This window comes from Mustela lutreola, chromosome 7 (genome assembly GCF_030435805.1).
Source record: "Mustela lutreola isolate mMusLut2 chromosome 7, mMusLut2.pri, whole genome shotgun sequence".
NCBI classification, from domain to species: Eukaryota; Metazoa; Chordata; class Mammalia; order Carnivora; family Mustelidae; genus Mustela; species Mustela lutreola.
This window is the reverse complement of record NC_081296.1, coordinates 77,396,956-77,415,468: the sequence shown is the minus strand read 5'-3', so window position 1 is coordinate 77,415,468 and position 18,513 is coordinate 77,396,956. Positions and strand designations below refer to the sequence as shown.

General features: G+C 43.8%; 1 protein-coding gene across 3 annotated transcripts in view; it reads left to right on the top strand.

Moving 5' to 3' along the window:
- Positions 1 to 18,513, top strand: part of MYO5C (myosin VC) — a 92,112-nt gene that overhangs the window by 66,778 nt on the left and 6,821 nt on the right. For all 3 annotated transcript variants that reach the window (XM_059181574.1, XM_059181572.1, XM_059181573.1), the window contains 6 exons: positions 807 to 894; positions 3,886 to 3,984; positions 5,448 to 5,602; positions 7,053 to 7,142; positions 10,269 to 10,419; positions 11,470 to 11,752. In XM_059181574.1, the coding sequence (XP_059037557.1) occupies positions 807 to 894; positions 3,886 to 3,984; positions 5,448 to 5,602; positions 7,053 to 7,142; positions 10,269 to 10,419; positions 11,470 to 11,752 (866 nt within the window). The remainder of the gene's footprint in view (positions 1 to 806; positions 895 to 3,885; positions 3,985 to 5,447; positions 5,603 to 7,052; positions 7,143 to 10,268; positions 10,420 to 11,469; positions 11,753 to 18,513) is intronic.

The window sequence follows — 18,513 nt, the reverse complement described above, 5'->3', positions numbered from 1 at the left end:
CTCCTTATCAGGAAGGAAATGCAAAGCCAGGACCCAAATCTCTACAATTTTTCTGCCTCCAGTTTCTGATATCCAGAGAACCTGTTTTCACACAGGTTCACAGTATTTTTCAATTCTTTATTATGGGCATTACCTCATTAAGGGAAAAGTAGATCAAGATAAATATGCCTTATCTATACACTGGGATATTATTCAGTCACAAAAAGGAATGAAGGGCTGATACATACTTGAAACTGATGAAACTGGGGCACCTGGGTGGCTCAGGGGGTTAAAATCTCTATGTTCAGCTCAGGTCATGGTCTCGGGGTAGTGGGATCGAGTCCCGCATCGGGCTCTCTGCTCAGCCAGGAGCCTGCTTCCCCCCTCTCTCTGCCTGCCTCTCTGCCTACTTGTGATCTCTGCCTGTCAAATAAATAAATAAAATCTTAAAAGAAAGAAAGAAAGAAAGAAAGAAACTGATGAAACTTGAACACATTTGCTAAGTGAAAGAAGCCAGACACAAAAGGCCACACATTTTATGATTCCACTTATGTTAAGTGTCCAGAAGAGGCAAATAATACAGAGTCAGAAAGTAGATCAGTGATTGCCAAGGACTGGAAGGGACTAGGGGAACAAGTTACACGTTTCTTTCTGGTGTGACAAAAATGTTCCAGAATTAGATGATGGTGGTGGTTGTCTAGCTAACTTTAGAAAACAACCAGATGTGTCCTTCAAAGTGAATTGGGTGTTATGTTAATGAAGCTGTTACCAAAACACAGATTAAAATGCTTTGAAGCAAATGTCTTTGTTTCTTTTGATTTCTGTAGGATCTTGAAGAAGAGTTAGACATGAAGGACAGAGTGATTAAAAAGCTACAAGATCAAGTCAAGACTCTAACCAAGACGATTGAAAAGGGTAGGAAAAATAACATTCCCTTTCCTGCCTTTTGAACTCTCAGATAAGGTCAACAAGCATTGTTTGTTTCCTGAAGTGGTCCAGAGTCTTTGAGAGTCAAAGGAACGATTCTCAAATGGGGCAGTTTGTGAGGGAGCAGTTTAGGGCTCAGTGATGGGCCAATGGAACGATCCTTTGGGCCAGAGGATAGCTCATCAGCTATAATTGCAGATAACTGCAGATCCACTCATGGAATTGTAAGGGACATCCCATAACGAATACTTCTAATCTCATCTGCTATTAACTCTTCCCTGGTAAAAATGAAACTGTGAACAAGTTTCCAGTATAACTGCTTTGAAATTGTCTTCCTTTCCCAGTTATACAGGATCAAGACCTCCATTTCTGTTACAAGAAAGAAGTAGAGAATTGAGAAGCTAGACAGGAGTCCCGAACATTGACTGAACTTCTCACTTTGAATGCCCTCACGACCTTCCGTCTGCTTCTGAGTAACTGAACTTTTCTGACTTCTCTCTTCTGCTCTCTTGATCCTGCTTCCATATTGCTTCCTTTTCCTCCCAACCTGGATAGCGAAGGCTGTATCTCTAACTGTCTGTTCTTTTTTCTCTATTCATTTCTTTGAAGACCTCCTTCACTGTTATTTACCCCACTCTCACCTCAGTCTCAAAATACCCACCACCAACATGAGGATCTTTCTCCTTCAGTCATCAATGATAAATGTCAGTCTGCCCCATGAGGGCAGGGACCATGTCTGCCCTTCCCAAGTCCCTGTTGTTGGAAAGAACGAATAAACTACCACCTCAACACCAGGATTTCCAACTCCACCTCTCACTCCTCACTTCTGCTCCTGAGTCCCGGCCCCTCTTTGCCTCCAAGACTACTTCCTTGGCCTTTCTACTACCTCCTCCAATTCCAGGGTGCTAAAGTGGAGTACATTAGCTTCCCTTCCTGTATTAGTTATCTATTGTCATACAACAAACTTATCCCCAAATTTAGGAATTTTAAACAACACACACACAGCAACGCAGAGTTTCTGAGAGTCTTAGCTCTAGGGCTCTGGCTCTGAGGGCCATCAAGTCGTCAGCAGAGGTCTAGTCACCCGAGGGCCTAATGGGCTGTAGCATCTGCTTCTAGGCTCAGCCACATGACTCTTGGTAGGAAGCCAACATCTTCTGAACGCTCCATCGGTGCCATTTGCTTCCAGAGTTCCTGCAAGGAACATGCCCAGATACAAGTCAGCACACTCAAGAATACCCAGAGTATAATGGGCTTATTGGATAGTTCTGCTTCCTTTCTTATTCTTCCAGGTCCAGATGCAGGGTACCAATCAGACGCCATTCTTAACATAAACTGTATTGCTTAGTAAGACTGTTGACATTCTACCTTGATTAGTATCCAAGGAAACAGGGCTAGTATATTAGCAGGAGAAAGTCTCATACAATAATAAGAAAGTTCTGGTAACTTGTTACCTGCACCACCTTGTTTTCCACCCACCAGACCCTTCTCCTTCTTCTTGGCCTAACTGCTGTGCTGCCTCCTTCATTTGTTCCATCCCCTTCTGTAACAGTTCTTATAGCCCCTGTATTTCCTACAGCTGCTGTAACAAGTCAGCATCAGATTAGCAGCTTAACACAACACAAATTTATCATCTTAAGGTTTTGGAAGTTAGAAGTCCAAAATGGTTTTCAGAGAGTTACAATCAATATGTCGTCAGGGCTATATTTCTTCCTGAGGCTTTAGGGGAGAAGATTTTCCCTTGCCTTCTCAGCTTTTGGAGGCCACCCACATTTCTTGGCTCATGGGTCCCTTCCTCCATCTTCAAATTCAACAGCATAGCATCGTCAGACTCTTTCTGACTCTCTAACCTCTGTTTCTGTCATCACATCTCCTCTCAGAATGGACATGAATCTTTGGTGACCAGAGGGCAGACTCTGGCACACACAAAGATGTCAACACCCCAAAGCCCAGGGCCTGTGACTGTGTTACTTACAAGGCAAAAGGGGTTTTGCCAACGTGATTAAATTAAGGATCTTGCGGGCGCCTGGGTGGCTCAGTGGGTTAAAGCCTCTGCCTTCAGCTCAGGTCATGATCCCAGGGTCCTGGGATCGAGCCCCACATCGGGCTCTCTGCTCTGTGGGGAGCCTGCTTCCTCCTCTCTCTCTCTGCCTGCCTCTCTGCCTACTTGTGATCTCTGTCTGTCAAATAAATAAATGAAATCTTAAAAAAAAAAAAAAATTAAGGATCTTGCAATGGGGAGATTACCCTGGGTTATCTAGGGGACCCAGTGCAATCACAAGAGGCCTTATAAGAGGGTGGCAGGAATGCCAGAGTGAAAGAAGGTGATATGACAATGGAAGCAGAGAGAGAGGGGGACGTGGTGACAGAAGCAGAGGTCAGAGTGTTACGACCATAAGCTGAGAGGTATAGACAGCCTCCATAAACTGAAAAAGGTACGAAACGGACTCTCCCCCGGAGCTTCCAGAACTCAGCTCTGCTGACACTTTGATTTCAGTCCTATAGGAGAGGTCCATATCAGTCTTCTGGGAAAATCTGTGGTATTTTAAGTCACTAACTTTGTGGTAAATTGTTACAGCACATAGAAAACCAATACAGATCCCCTTGGGATCATGCCGTTCGGTACTTTGCTCACCAACTGTTCCATGAATCTTGTTTTCTTGACTGTGGCTGTGAGAGAAGCAATATTTTGGTTGGCTTTCTTATCTGCATGGTGCTGGATTCATGCTGGCTCTCATGGGGCTCTCTTCAAGGATAACTCCAGCTTCTCAGCAGCAGCAGTACTCATGGATAGACTCGCAGACATGACTCACTACCAGAGGAGCTCTTCAGGATTAGTCAAGTTTCATTTATCTGAAAGCCACACGTGTTCATGTGCCAGCCAGTCAGAATGGGATGGAAAGAGACAGAGTAGGCTATATATAAAGCCAGTAGAAGCTGTTTCTGTGAATTTAACTGATTGTTTGCCTCTGCCTATAGGCAATGATGGCCACTTGTCCTCAGGACCCAGGGAGTACCTTGGAATGCTGGAGTACAAGATGGAAGATGAGGACAAGCTCATCCAAAACCTCATTCTTGGTAGTGAGACCTGGAACTCTGAATGTCCACTCCTTCACTCATTGCTCCCATCCTGGGTGGGGGCCGCTGCTTCTCCTCGCCCAGGGTTTTTCAACCTCCACACTGGCAACCAGATAATTGGTCGTTGTGGGGGGCTGTGCACTATAGGATATTAAGTAGCATCCTTGATTCCTACCCTCTGGAAACCAGTAACAACCCCTAGTCATGACAATGAAAACATCTCCAGACATTGCCAAACATCCCAAGGGAGCCAGAATTGCCCTCAGTTAAGAAGTGCTTCCCTGGCACCTGGGTGGTTCAGTGGGTTAAGCCTCTGCCTTTGGCTCAGGTCATGATCTCAAGGTCCTGGGATCGAGTCCCACATCGGGCTCTCTGCTTGGCAGGGAGCCTGCTTTCCCCACCCCACCCCCGCCTGCCTCTCTGCCTACTTGTGATCTCTCCCTGTCAAAAAATAAATAAAGAAAGAAAGAAGAAGAAGAAGAAGAAGAAGTGCTGCCCTTACCCCTTCCAAAGTCTAATCATAGTATCCAGATAGAAGACACAGCCTCTCATTTTTGTGTCTTAGTACAGGAGCTATGGGGAAAGTAATGTGGCTCCCTGTTCCTTTTGATTTCCACTGAGAATTTTATTTGTAGGCAATGTGATACAGGCTTCCCAGCCCACCTCTGTTACAGGAATATGCCAGCATACATACTCAAGGGCTGGTGGTCTTAGAACCAATCTTAATAGACTGTCTTCACCATGAAAACCACATGGTTTTCCAGTGGGAGGGAGAAAACTGACTTTCTTTCTATCAGCTGATCTCAAGATCTTAAAGTAGAAAACTGATGTGTAGCCTAACTTCCTCTTCTAAGTGACACCCCCATCCCCGCAGAGAGCACATGAGCCCCAGGACCCTTTCCTTTCTACCCTCACAGGTGCACAGCTATAGGGCCTCTTGGTTCCCTGTCTTAATGCAGCCATGGGAAGGTTCTTGTTTGCTTACCTGAGTTCATTCTATAAAGTTTCTCTCTTCCCTTTACTCCCCCCTCTCTCCCCCTGCCATTCTCTTCTGCTCAAGGCCAGCAAGGCCTTCTCTGCAGGATTATTGTGTGTCTATTTTCCCGATTCAAGGGGTGCATGTGGTCACTGAGATCATATCCCACCTCCTCATTAGAGGCTGGAGTCGGGGGCACAGACGTGGGTCTCCTCCCTTATATTGGAGGTCTGAAGTCTAGGGTCTCCAGGCCAGGGAGAAGCACAAATTCTGTCTGAATTTCAGCCTTTTAAAAAAGAGAAAGTACTTGGCAAATGAGAAGTAAGAGGAACAGGTGGTACCTGTATATTTTTGCCAGACTGAATTCCTCATGCATTCAGGCACTGTATCCAGTACAGAAAAGCAAACAAGGCCTGGGCCGTATGGGGAGAGCTGATGGGGAGAGCTGACTGTCAGCCATAGTCCTCATCAGCTCTCTCTGTTCCAGACTTGAAGCCCCGTGGCGTGGTGGTGAACATGATCCCAGGGCTGCCGGCTCACATCCTGTTCATGTGTGTGCGCTACGCGGACTCTCGGAATGATGCCGGTATGGTCAAGTCCCTCATGAACAGCACCATCAATGGCATCAAGCAGGTGGTTAAGGTAGGAACTGCCTTTGACATTAGCCCTTGGTATTTTGGTTACTTTAAGAACATCTTAAGGATTCATCCTTGGGCCGTCCTTCACCTCTCGTCTTTGGTGAGCCACGGGACTCCTCAGGCAAGCCCGAGGCCCACCCAAGGAAAGAAGCCAAGCTGTCTGGAAAAGACAAGCTCCGCCAGGGATCCCCAAGGCTAAAGATTAGCACATAGACCTCAAGGCCTTACCTCCAAGGCTACAACCTGGTAATCACCAGCCCCATCACCACTACCTGCTCAGGAGGTGAGAGTCCCCTGCTGTGAGGATTCATCATTCAGCAGGAGTTAGGAGTAGAGAATTAACACTTGTCTGTTGTTGAGTGCTTCCTGGTCGCTATATTCACGAGAGCCACCAGAGGGCTCTTGGAAGGGGCACCCATGGGTTTTAGGGCACATGTGCATTTCTAGGCTATAGGCACACAGTATTTGCCTCATTTTGCTGCTCTGGAATATTTAAATATTTAGAAACTAAAAGATGCAGGCATGAAGAGTATAAATCCTTTCTCACCAGCATCTCCTGTCTCCGTTTCCCCAGTGACTCCCTGGCCTCTGCCTTTGTGTGGCCAGGACCTGCCCACATACCCCACAGTCTCTATGCTTTTCCATCCACCCCCGCCCTGACTGCTGAGGTGCTCACAACTAGCAGGCTCCCCCGGTTCCGGCAGTCTGGCTTCTGCTCCTGTCACTCCACAGAAAGATCACCAATGATTCCTCTTGCTAAATCCAATGGTTTTCCCTTCTTTTTTATCCTCCTCCCGTGGATGGAACCACTAGGCCCTCCTCTCTGAAACACTCCTACTTTGTCCTTCAAATCCCGGGACTTTCCCAGTTTTCTGCTTACCTCTGACCACGGTACCTCTTAACCTTCTCTGTGCCTCTTCCCGCTGCCCCACAAGCAGAGCTACTCTCCCCAGCAGAGTCCTCAATTCTGAGCTCTTGTCCCTCCAGCCCTTTCCTTCAAGGACAGCATTTTCCCCGCTCGTAGGAGACTTTCTCAGCTGCCCTCTTTTCACCAGCATCCTTGCATCCTGAGCGTTGGGAGTCTAGCCTAGGACCACTGTGCAGGAGCTCAGCACCCATTTAATTATGTCTTGCGTATGTGATGTTACGAACAACGTTCTTCCCAGTCAGAACGTGAGCTCTGGAAAGCGAGGATCCCGACTTAACTTTACCAGGAAGTTTCATCATCAGAAATACTTTGCAAACCAGAACCTGCTAAATAAACATAAAAGTTTATCATTATAGTATAAATTGAGTAAAGTCTTTGGTGAATAAAAGAAGAATTCATTCTGATCAAAAGCCATGAATTGACCAAATTGGTAAGATTCATGTGATCTTGGCTCAAAGGCACCAGGAGTCACCAGATCCAACTTTGTCTTTCTTGGTTTGTTTGTTTGTTTGTTTTTGCTTTTAAGGAACATGTAAACGATTTTGAGATGCTGTCTTTTTGGCTTTCCAATACGTGTCATTTCCTCAACTGCCTGAAGCAGTACAGTGGAGAAGAGGTAGGGACACTTGCCTGTTCTGTGTTCTGTGCAGACTGCTGGTCTCTAACTTCCTCATGAGCAAGAGCTCACCACAGCAATTGGGGACATCCCCAGCTCCGGGGTAGCCTCTGCTCCAGATGGCTTCCCCATCTCCTTCTCAGCCAGGAGGCCAACTTCACATCACTGGTCAGACAGAAGTCACAGTCAGAAAGACTTAGCAAGAGGCCTGGACCTTGGGCATGATACTGGGTCTCAGTTTTCCTTGAGTTTTAAATTAATGAGGTCAGGGTCCCTGGGTAGTTCAGTCAGATAAGCTTTCGGCTTAGGTCACCATCCCTCAATCCTGGAATGAGCCCTGTTCAGCAGGGAGTCTGCTTCTCCCTCTCCTCTGCCCCTCCCCCTTCTCTCAAATAAATAAAATCTTTAAAATAATAATAATTAATAAAAGCATCATAATAATAATAAAGTAAGATGATTTTTAAGTTTGTTTCTGGTTGTGACATTCTGAAGTTTTCAGTATCATGACTCTAAAATCCAATCTTTAGACTAACATGACTGTTATGTTTCTTTGGAGCTCTTTTCTCTTCAGGATTCTGATCATTCCTCCACAATCTGTATGTACATTCTTTGCCATTCCGGCTCTGCTCCCAACAGAAAGGAATTCTCCACCTTCAAGTGTTCACAGACTAAAATGTCACTGACCTAAAATAATAAGGTAGTTTTCAGGGTTTTCACTGCTCTCTCAGATGTTTGTACCATTAATGGTCCCACCAGCTGTGTATGAAGTTTCCAGTGTCATCCCTTCACCAACACTTGATATTGACAGGCATTTTAATTATTTGCCAATCTCATTGGTATAAAATAATACCTTGTTGACTTAATTTGCAATTACTTGATCACTAGTGAGGTGAGGACTCACTCCATGGAGGGGCACCTGGGTAGCTCAGTTGTTGAGTGTCTGACTCTTGGTTTCCACTCAGGTCATGATCTCAGAGTTAAGAGATGAAGCCCACGTAGGGCTCCATGCTCAACCGGGAGCCTGTTGGAGATTTTATTTCTCTCTCCTGCCCTTTTCCCTACTCCCATGTTCTCTAAAATAAGTAAAATAAATATTTTAATAAAATAAATCTTTTCTTTAAAAAAAAAAAAAAAAGAGAGGGGCGCCTGGGTGGCTCAGTGGGTTAAAGCCTCAGCCTTTGGCTCGGGTCATGATCCTGGGGTCCTGGGATCGAGCCCTGTGTCGGGCTCTCTGCTCAGCAGGAAGCTTGCTTCCTCCTCTCTCTCTCTCTGTCTGCCTCTCTGCCTAATTGTGAGCTCTGTCTGTCAAATAAGTAAATAAAATCTTAAAAAAAAAAAAAAAAGGAGTTACTCCATGTGCTCATTGGTCATTTGGGTTTCTGTTTAAATTGTCTACTGACATCCGTCTCCATTTTCTTTAGAGACAATTTTTTTTCTGACTTATTTGTAGGAGATCTTTACATATCATGAATAAACCATGGTTTGTCTTATAATTTTTTTTATGGAGTCCATTATACACAATTTCTGAATTTTGGTATACCAATCCTACTCTTTTATGATATGTGTTTTAGTGTCTTCAGGAAATTCTTCCCTGCCTGAGACCATGAACTTCTCTCACTTTCTTCTAAACTTCTATAATTCAAATTTAGAGCTCACAGTTATGCTTTTATCTATCCAGAACTGGTGTGATTATTTATCCCATGATGTGTGAGATAATTACCTCATACCTTCTTCTGGGTGGATAATTAATTGTCCCAATGAAGGAAAAGTAAAATAAAATATAAAAGTAATTCTACTAGTACTATAGAACAAGAAGAAAAGTAAGTAAATATAATCCAATCTCTGACTAAAATGAATAACAAAAGGAGCTGGGGGCACAGCCCAGTCCATTTAAGACAAACTGGCATGTGTGAGACATTAATGGAAGAGGATATTATTCGACACCATTTATCTTTTGACCCTTTCTTTGCCCCCTCCGCCATGTCTACAGCATTCTTTTCCCTGTTTGAATGCTTTTTTTTTAACTGCCATATTTTCATTTCTATTTCAATGGTTCTTTTTCACCTCTGCCTCTTATCATTATATCCTCTTCTTAATGCTTTCTTTTTCTTTTACCTCTTTGAACATGTTGGACATATCATATTAATCTGGTTGGGCTGTTATCACAAAATACCACAGACTAGAAGGCTTTTAAACCATAGAAATGTACTTTCTCACAGTTCTAGGGGCCCAAAGTCTGACCCTCAACCAGCCTACCAGCATGGCTAGTTCCTGCTGAGAGCTCTGTTCTGGCGTGTTCTTCTCACTGCTGCGCCCTCCCACAGCCTCTCCTTGGGGCACGAGGTGTGGAAGAAGACAGACTGAGCTTTCTAGTGTCTTTTCTTCTTCTTTTATTTTTTTTTAAGATTTTATTTATTTATGACAAAGACAGTGAGAGAGGGAACACAAGCACAGGGGAGCTGGAGAGAGAGAAGCAGGCTCCTTGCTGAGCAGGGACCCCCCATCCCATATGGATCCTGGAAACCTGGGATCATGACCCTAGCCTAAGGCAGATGCTTAACTGACTGAGCCACCCAGGTGCCCCCTAGTGTCTCTTCTTAAAGGGATACTAATCCTATCAGATTAGGGCCTCATACTAAGGACCTCATTTGATCTGAATAACCTGGTCACAGGCTCCATCTTCAAATACAGCCACACTGGAGGAGAGGGCTCTGACATCATAAATATTTAGTCCATAACACACATTTTAAAATATTTCAGGTTGATCTGTGCTCTATAATAATTAAGTCATGAATCTCTTGTATTGCATCTCCTGGCCTCTTACAGGTGTGTGTTTCCTTTGTGGCTTTGCCGTCTTTTTTGATGAGCTTCCATGGGATTTGTTCTGCACTGTATGGTATAGGTGCAGGGCAGGGGGTGGGGGGTGCCTATTTGTAGGGTGAGGAGGCAATATGGCGACAGTTATAGAGAGTAAGCGGCACTACAGACATGCAGAGCTCATTTCATACAATCAGAAGCTGGGTTTTAAAGTATAGACGCTTATTGGACTGTCCTTAATAGAGGTAGTGATTTAATTTCCTACATGTCTGTATCATTCTAATATTTATATGCTCACATTACTTTCAGGAATTCATGAAGCTTAATAGTCCACATCAGAATAAGAATTGCTTGAACAACTTTGACCTCTCAGAATACAGACAGATTCTTAGTGATGTGGCGATACGAATCTATCATCAGTTCATTGTTGTAATGGAAAACAACATTCAACCAATAATAGGTAAGAAAAGAATTGATGACCAAAAGATATTTATGGTCACCCTGAGACCTTAAAAAAAGAAATCCAGGGCTGCCTGGGTGGCTCAGTTGTTAAGCCTCTGCCTTTGGCTCAGGTCATGATTCCAGGGTCCTGGGATCGAATCCTGTGTCGGGCTCTCCACTCAGCAGGGAGCCTGCTTCTCCCTCTCTGGCTCTCCCTTGCTTGTGTTCCTTCTTTCACTATCTCTCTCTGTAATATATAAATAAAATCTTTTTAAAAAATAAAATAATGAAATAAATCCAGTATAAGCTATGCAATGACAAAGAATATAATTTTAAACCCAGAAAAATTTAATTATGTAAATGTCTACTTTTTAATTCTTTTTAATTGCTTGAAATGATGACCTATATAAAAGTACATAGTTCTTAGGGTGCCTGGGTGGCTCAGTGGGTTAAGCCACTGCCTTCGGCTCAGGTCATGATCTCAGGGTCCTGGGATCGAGCCCCGCGTCGGGCTCTCTGCTCAGCAGGGAGCCTGCTTCTCCCTCTCTCTCTGTCTGCCTCTCTGCCTGCTTGTGATCTCTCTGTCAAATAAATTTTAAAAATATTTTTTAAAAAGTACATAGTTCTTAGTTTCCTGCCTGTAATGGTGATTCACCCTGAAGGATAAGACTAGGGAGACCTGCTACTACTTATGTAGCTAATCCTAGGTCATCACTAAGCATTTTTGAAATCCTAAAGTCCCACTCAAATTCTTATATACTTTCTTCAGTTTTCTGAAATTTAAATACTCTGGCTTTAAATGGTTCCAGACCATCAGTTATCATGTTAACCTGCTCCCTCTCCTGTAAAGTTGAAAGAAGAAGGACTCCAAGCTGTTGTAAAGTGCCATGCACCTCCTCCCTCTGGGGCTCCCCAGTCCTTGATCATCTCGCTTCCCCTATCACAGCTGTGTCCACTGCTAACTCCTGCAGAAAATGTGCCACCTCCTGGAACAGACCCAGGAGAGCCACGGGAAACGTTCTCTGGTCGTGCCCACTGTGTGAGCGAGACATGCTTGTGTTCTCTCTAGTGCAGGGCATGCTGGAATACGAGAGCCTGCAGGGCATTTCTGGCCTGAAGCCCACCGGCTTCCGGAAGCGGTCCTCCAGCATAGATGACACGGACGCCTACACGATGACCTCCGTCCTGCAGCAGCTGAGCTACTTCTACAGCACCATGTGCCAGAATGGCCTGGACCCTGAGCTGGTGAGGCAGGCTGTGAAGCAGCTCTTCTTCTTGATCGGGGCCGTCACCCTGAACAGCCTCTTCCTGCGCAAAGACATGTGCTCCTGCAGAAAAGGGATGCAGATCAGGTAAAACCCATAAGCCTTCACCCGTACCCAGAGGCAGCTGGGAAGAATGCCCTTTGTTAGGGTCCGTAATCAAAGGAGCGAGACTGATAACAAAGGGAAGGTCAAGCAAAGCTTTATTTCGCACCAAGCATCGAGAATCAAACCAACCGGTTGGCGCCAAACCAACGGGTCGGGGATGTCTCTTACAAAGAGGCGACCCCTCCCAGCCTCACAGACTAACTTTTATAGAGGTGGTTGAGCCTGGCTATACACAAGTGGCCAATGAGATTGCAACACACAAAAAAACCTGCAGAGTCATGCTACATCAGCAACACACAGAATAAACTGCACAGTCATATTAGGTCACACACAGGTGGCCAATTGAATTTCAATTTACCTTAGTAGATATATGCATGCCCCACTGATTGAATGTCTCCACCTGGCCTGACCCACCCTTGTATCTGTGCTTTGCAAGTAAGTTGAACCTCTGGGAGGTGCAGGGTCAATCTAAGTTCACTGCATAAACACAAAATGGCTCCCTCTGGCTAAGTAGGCCCTTACACCCTTAATGTCTGCTGCCCCTCCGTGTGAGCTGTGCTGCTGGGGTAGGGGCGTGCAAGAGGACTCTTAGAAACTTGAGGAGGTCTGTGGTCTGGTGGTAGCCCCAACCCCCGGTCATCACTCTGCACCAAGCTAGCTTGGCACTCAGGCCCAGGGCCTTCCTTTGGTGGTTAAAGACTAGTAACTAGTAACTGTGTATTTTAAATCCTGGCACTGGGTGCTTGTCAGACACTCAACTGGCGTTTACTGACTGCCACCTCTGTGACTCGCACTGTTGGCAGCTGAGGACACGGGAAATGAAGGAAAGAGCAGCTAGATCCCTGCCCTCAAGAACCTCAAAATAGTCAAATGACCATTCAAGGCAATTATGGTGAAGTCACAGACAAGGATGCAGAGAAGAGAGGTCGTGGTGGATAGACAAGTGAGGCCTGAGAGCTATGCACTGAGTGATCGGACAGGGAGAAGAACATTCCAGGCAGGGGAAATGAGGCAGGCAAAGGCACAGAGGGAGAGCTGAATGAGGAGCCTCCCTCAGGCTCTAGGAGGAAGCTCTGTCTAGATTCAGCAGGGGTTTGTTTGGGGAGCAGCAAAACCAATGTCCTGAGGACATGGTGAGACACAGTTTTGAGGTGTGTCAACTTTTCCTGATCTCTTAGTTGAGGAAACACAAACCCTGAACTCTTGTTAGAGTTAGCACTATTGAGTGACTAGAAATAGGGTATATAGTTACGATTTCTATGATTTGCACAGGGATTTGATACATGTATGTGGCATGAGAAGTTGAGATCGTGTTGACAACAGTGATGTCAGGGTAGGGAGCAAAGGAAGCCTCTTGAGCCAAGAAGTAAACAAGGCATCTATTAAACCGTGTTAGCATTAATGAAACTTGAACTTAGACATTCCCATAAACCAGGCTGGCAGATTCCCATGACACCAGGTTGTGGTTTTCAGATAAGAAAGAGGATTCTGAAGGGCTTTGTGGATCTTCTTCTCTTCCTTGGGAAAGGAAAAGGTTCTATTTTTTTCCCAAGCTCCAGGCAGAAGCCCTGTGGGCCTCTGAGGTAGGATTCAACCCTATTTAGAGGAAACCCATAAACCTCAACGTGTCATTACAGCCCTGGATAAGCAATTCTCTTTCCTTCTGTGGGTTCTCCACGAGTGAGGTCAGTCATAAACAAGATGGATGCGCCTGGATCCCGTGACAGCTGCTCAGAGGAGAGGCCACATCTGTCCCCATAGGTGCTCAGTGCTTTCTTGGTTCACCAGTTGACAGCGACCATCTGAGAAGTAATTCCCTTATGGTGTGGTGCTCTGAGGAGCACATGCATTTCACAGAGGCTCGTTTATCCAGGTATTTATTAAGCTCCTGCCATGAGCAAGGCCCATGAGGATTTGAGGTGGCTTTACAATGAAAACACACAAGCCACAAAATAATAAAGCCTGAATACAAGTAGAAGATCAAGAACAAAGGGAAAAACCATAAACATTGGACAGAGTCGCCTGAAAACTGTTTCTGGGCTTCCTGGCTGATGGGACAAAAAGCCAAACATGGTCAGCTCTCTGGTCTCATGAGTATGGTAAGCCAGGTGTTCCCAGGGAAGAGGTAAATATTTTCCCAATTATTTTTTGTTCCTAGTCATGAGTTATAAAAAATAAGGTTTCACATGAAACTTTATCCCACAGTCTCTGCAGTAGCATTTTTGCAGCAAGTTTCGCTGTGGCTGATTTGTCCAGCGATCTTCAGTGAAAGCCTTCACAGGGCACGGGGAGACAGACAGTTCTGTCAGGGACCAGAGTAATGTGCCCAAGGACATGCATGGCTTGCTGGACTAAGGGACCTGGGGAAGAACGGGAAAGGCATTGGTTTGGGTCTGAAAGCACAGGCAGAATTTCAGCAGACCCAGGCTTAGAGGAATGAGCACAAGCTTCATGACAGAAAACTGCTGGTAGGGTATTAATAGCTCCCTTCAAATGGAGGGCCAGGTTGGTTACATCGAGAAAGTGGAACACGGGCCTGAGCAACGCACGTGTCAGTCCCTCAGTGGTCGCAGCCACCACAGGCTTTTTGGCTTTTTTTTTTTTCCCAGAAGGCTTTCAACTCTGAATTCAAATTCTTCAATAGCTGTAGGAGTATTCAGGTTATATATCTCATCTTCAATGAGCTTCTTTAAGGAATCAGTGCCCTTCATCTAAGTTGTTGAGTTTATGTGCATGGAGCTACAAATAATATTTCCATATTGTTTTACTTTCTGCAGAATTTAGAGTGATATCCCCTCACTTCCATTCCTGAATTGGTGATCTGTGTCTTCTCTTTTTATCTTGATCTGTCTTGCCAGGGGTTGTTAATCAATTTTACTGATCCTTTCAAATAACCAGCTTTGGCTTTCATTGATTTTTCTCTTTTTTAGAAAATTTAATTGATTTCTGTTACTGTCTTTATTATATCATTCCTTCTGCTTGCTTTGGATGTATTTTTGCTCTTTTTTTTCTTGTTTCTTAAGGTAGAAGCATTGGTTATTGACTTCGAGACCTCTCTTTTCTAACATAAGCATTTAATGCCAAAAATTTCTCTTTAAGCACTAACTTTATCCCACAAATTCCGAGATGTTGTTTTTCATTTTTTTTTTTTAATTGAAAATAGTTTCTAGTTTTCTTGGAGTCTTACTCTTTGACCTGTGGACTACTTAGAAGTATGTTGTTCAGGGGCATCTGGGTGGCCCAGTCAGTTAAGCCTCTGCCTTCAGCCCAGGTCATGATCTTGGGGTCCTGGGATCAAGCCCTGTGTGTCTATTTCTGTCTCTCCCTCTCCCCCTCCCTACCATTCATGCTCTCTCTATCCCTCTCTCTCAGCAAATAAATAAAATCTTTTAAAAAAAAGTTACAAGCTTTCAGAGACTTTCTTGCTCCCTTTCTATTACTGACTTTTGGTTTAATTCCATATGATCAAAAAATGTATTCTGTCAGTCACACCCTTGGAAACAGAATATAGAATGATTGTTGCCCAGGACTGAGGAGAGAGAGGAAGAGGGAGGCGTTGTTCAGTAGATACAGAGTTTCAGGTATTCAGGTTCTATTCTATGCTGGGCATGGAGTCTGCTTAAAACATTCTATCTCTCTCTCTCCTTCTGCCCCTCCCCCCTCTAAAAATTTATCTACTGTGTTTTTACTCTATCTTTGTATTTTTTAGTGTTCTAGGAATTAAAGAATATATACTGAATTTTCAGTCTATTTAGTTAGTTATTTCGAAGTAAGCTCCATGCCCAACATGGGGCTTGAACTCACCACCCTGAAATCAAGACCTGAGTGAAATCAAGATTCAGATGCTTAACTGACTGAGCCACGCAGGTGCCCCTTTTAGTCTATTTAGAATCATTATCTTAACCATGTCAAGTGAAATATAAGATGCTTACCATCACATAGGCCCCTTTCCCCTTTATGTTATAGTTGTCTTATGTATTGTATCTACAGATATCAAAAACTCTGCCAGATAATGTTATAATTTTCATTTTAAACCAGCTAATATATTTTAAGAAACTCAATAGAAGAACTGTCTATTATATTTGCCCACATGTTTACTCCGTTTCTGTTACTCCTTCATTCCTAATGTAGCAAGTCTTATTTTTTCCCCCAAATCTCATTTTGATACCATTTCCTTTCTGCCTGAAGGCATTCTTTTGGTAATCCTTACACAGCAAGTTCAGTGCCAATACTTAGTTTTCTTTCACCTGAAAATGTCTTCATTTCACTTTCATTCCTGAAGTATATTTTGGTGAGATATAGAATTTTTGTTTGCATTCCATTTTTTTTCATCGCTTTAAAAATGTGAAACATTTTTCCATGGTTTCTGATGAGAAATGCAAGGATATTTGAATTGCTTTTCCCTACAAGTAATGCACAGTTTTTCTCAGATTGCGTACAAGATTTTTTGGTCTTTGATTTTCCACAGTTTAATTAGGATATGTCTGGGTGTGGATTTCTTTGAGTTTAACCTCTTTGAAATTCCCTGAGCTTTTTGAATCTGTAAGCTTGCCCATCTCACTAAATCTGGGACCTTTTCAGTCATTTCATTTCATTCCTTTTTTTTTTTTTTTTAAGATTTTATTTTTTTATTTGAAAGAGGCAGAGAAAGCGAAAGAACAGCAGAGGAAGAGGGAGAGAGAGAAGCAGGCTCCCCACTGAGCAGGAAGCCCTATGTGGAACTTAATCCCAGGACCCTGGGATCATGACCTGAGCTGAAGGCAGATGCTTAACCAACTGAGGCAGCCAGGTGCCCCCTTTTCAGCCATTTCTTCAAGTATTTTGTCTGCACCATAATTTCTCCTTTCCCCTGGAACTTCAATAACATGAATGCTAAGCCTTTCATTATGGTCCCATGAGTCCCTAAAGTTGTTTATTTAATTTATTTTCCCTCTGTTTTCATTCTTTAGATCGAATTCTCTCTCTCTCTCTCTCTCTCTTTTTTTTTAAGATTTTATTTATTTGACAGACAGAGATCACAAGTAGGCAGAGAGGCAGGCAGAGAGAGAGGAAGAAGCAGGCTCCCTGCTGAGCAGAGAGCCCGATGCGGGGCTCAATGCCAGGACCCTGGGATCATGACCTGAGCCGAAAGCAGAGGCTTTAACCCACTGAGCCACCCAAGCGCCCCCGAATTCTCTCTCTTGACTAACTGTTTCCTCTGGCATCTCTATTCTGCTGTTGAACCCATTAAAAGAATTCTTTTATTTTTGTTATTATATTTTTCAGTTGTAAAGTTTTTGTTTGGTTTTTCTTTGTATCATCCTTTTCTTTTCTGAGACTTTCTGTTGTTTCATTTATTTCAAGATAGTTTGTCTTTACTTTTTGGAGCATTTTTATGATAGCTTCTTTAAAATCTCTGTGTCATTTCAGAATTAACATCTATTGATTTTCTTGTTTGATGTAAATTGAGACTTTCTTGGTTCTTCATAAGCCAAGTAATTTTGAATCATCTCCTGGACACTTCTAGTATTATACTGAGACTTTGGGTCTTTCAGTCTTATGGAGAATGTTGATATTTTTATCAGATAACCCATTTGAGTATTTGAGTTCAGGCTGCGAGTTCTGACCATCATTTGTGACTTGTGACCCCTGTGTCAGTTCTCAAAGCTTTTGTTATGCTGTTTGGTTCTGTCTCACGTGTGACACACCATGGTCAGTCTGAAACTTGGGTGGTGCTCTGTCCCATTGTTTAGTCCTTAAAGCCTATGTGTGCTATTGAGGGTCAGATCCGTGCATGGGCCCAAGGTTGCACCAAGGAGTTCATGAACAACTTTAAAGGGTTGTTTTCCCAAACTCCTCCATCTCCAAAACACCCCTGATACTTTCCAGATTCCCGAGAATCCCCTCTTTGGTCCTCTAGACAGAAAACTGGGGGTTTACTTAACTCACTGTGTGGTGTACTTGCTACAAATATCTTCGTCTGGGACTAAGTGGTGGCAGAAATGAATAATGGGGGTTCACCCCATTCTCTTGAACCACAGTTGCTCCATTTGGAGAAGGTTTTCCTCCCTCAGAGTTTTAGCTTCCTACTGGACCCCATGGCCACACTGCTACCACAATGAAATTGTTTGGGGCTGAAGCACAAAAAGAAGAAAGAAAAAGTAGAAAGAAGAAAAGCAGAGGACTTCTATCCTTTCTAAAGAGCTTTAAGACAATTTTTTTCAGCTCCTCAACACAGACCTAGAGGCCTCTGACTGGAAGACTTTTTTGCCATCAGTACCCACTGCTGAGTTTCAGGCTCCTTTGAGGTCAGGCTAATGAATAGTAGACAGAAAAAAACTAGTAAATTCACTACCCATTTGTCAATACTTCAAATCCTGGTCTTCTTCCCCAACCTACCTAGTACTATTTACTTTCCAGAGTCCTCAAGTAGCAGCTTCAGGCATTCCATCAAGCTTTTACAGCTGCATTCAATGGGAGGGCAAAGTGGAGTGTGTTCTTGCATAGAACCAGAACTCCACCACTGATTTTTCCGCTTTTCTAAACCTGATGAATAATCAACATTACAGTGTTATATTAGTTTCAGGTACACAAAAGCATGATTCAGCAATTCTGTACATCACTCGGTGCTCATCAGGATAAGTGTGCTCATAATTCCCTTTATCTATTTCACCCTTCCTCCTACCCGTCTCCCTTCTGGCAACCACCAGTTTGTTCTCTGTATTTAAGAATCTGGTTTTTGGGGCGCCTGGGTGGCTCAGTGG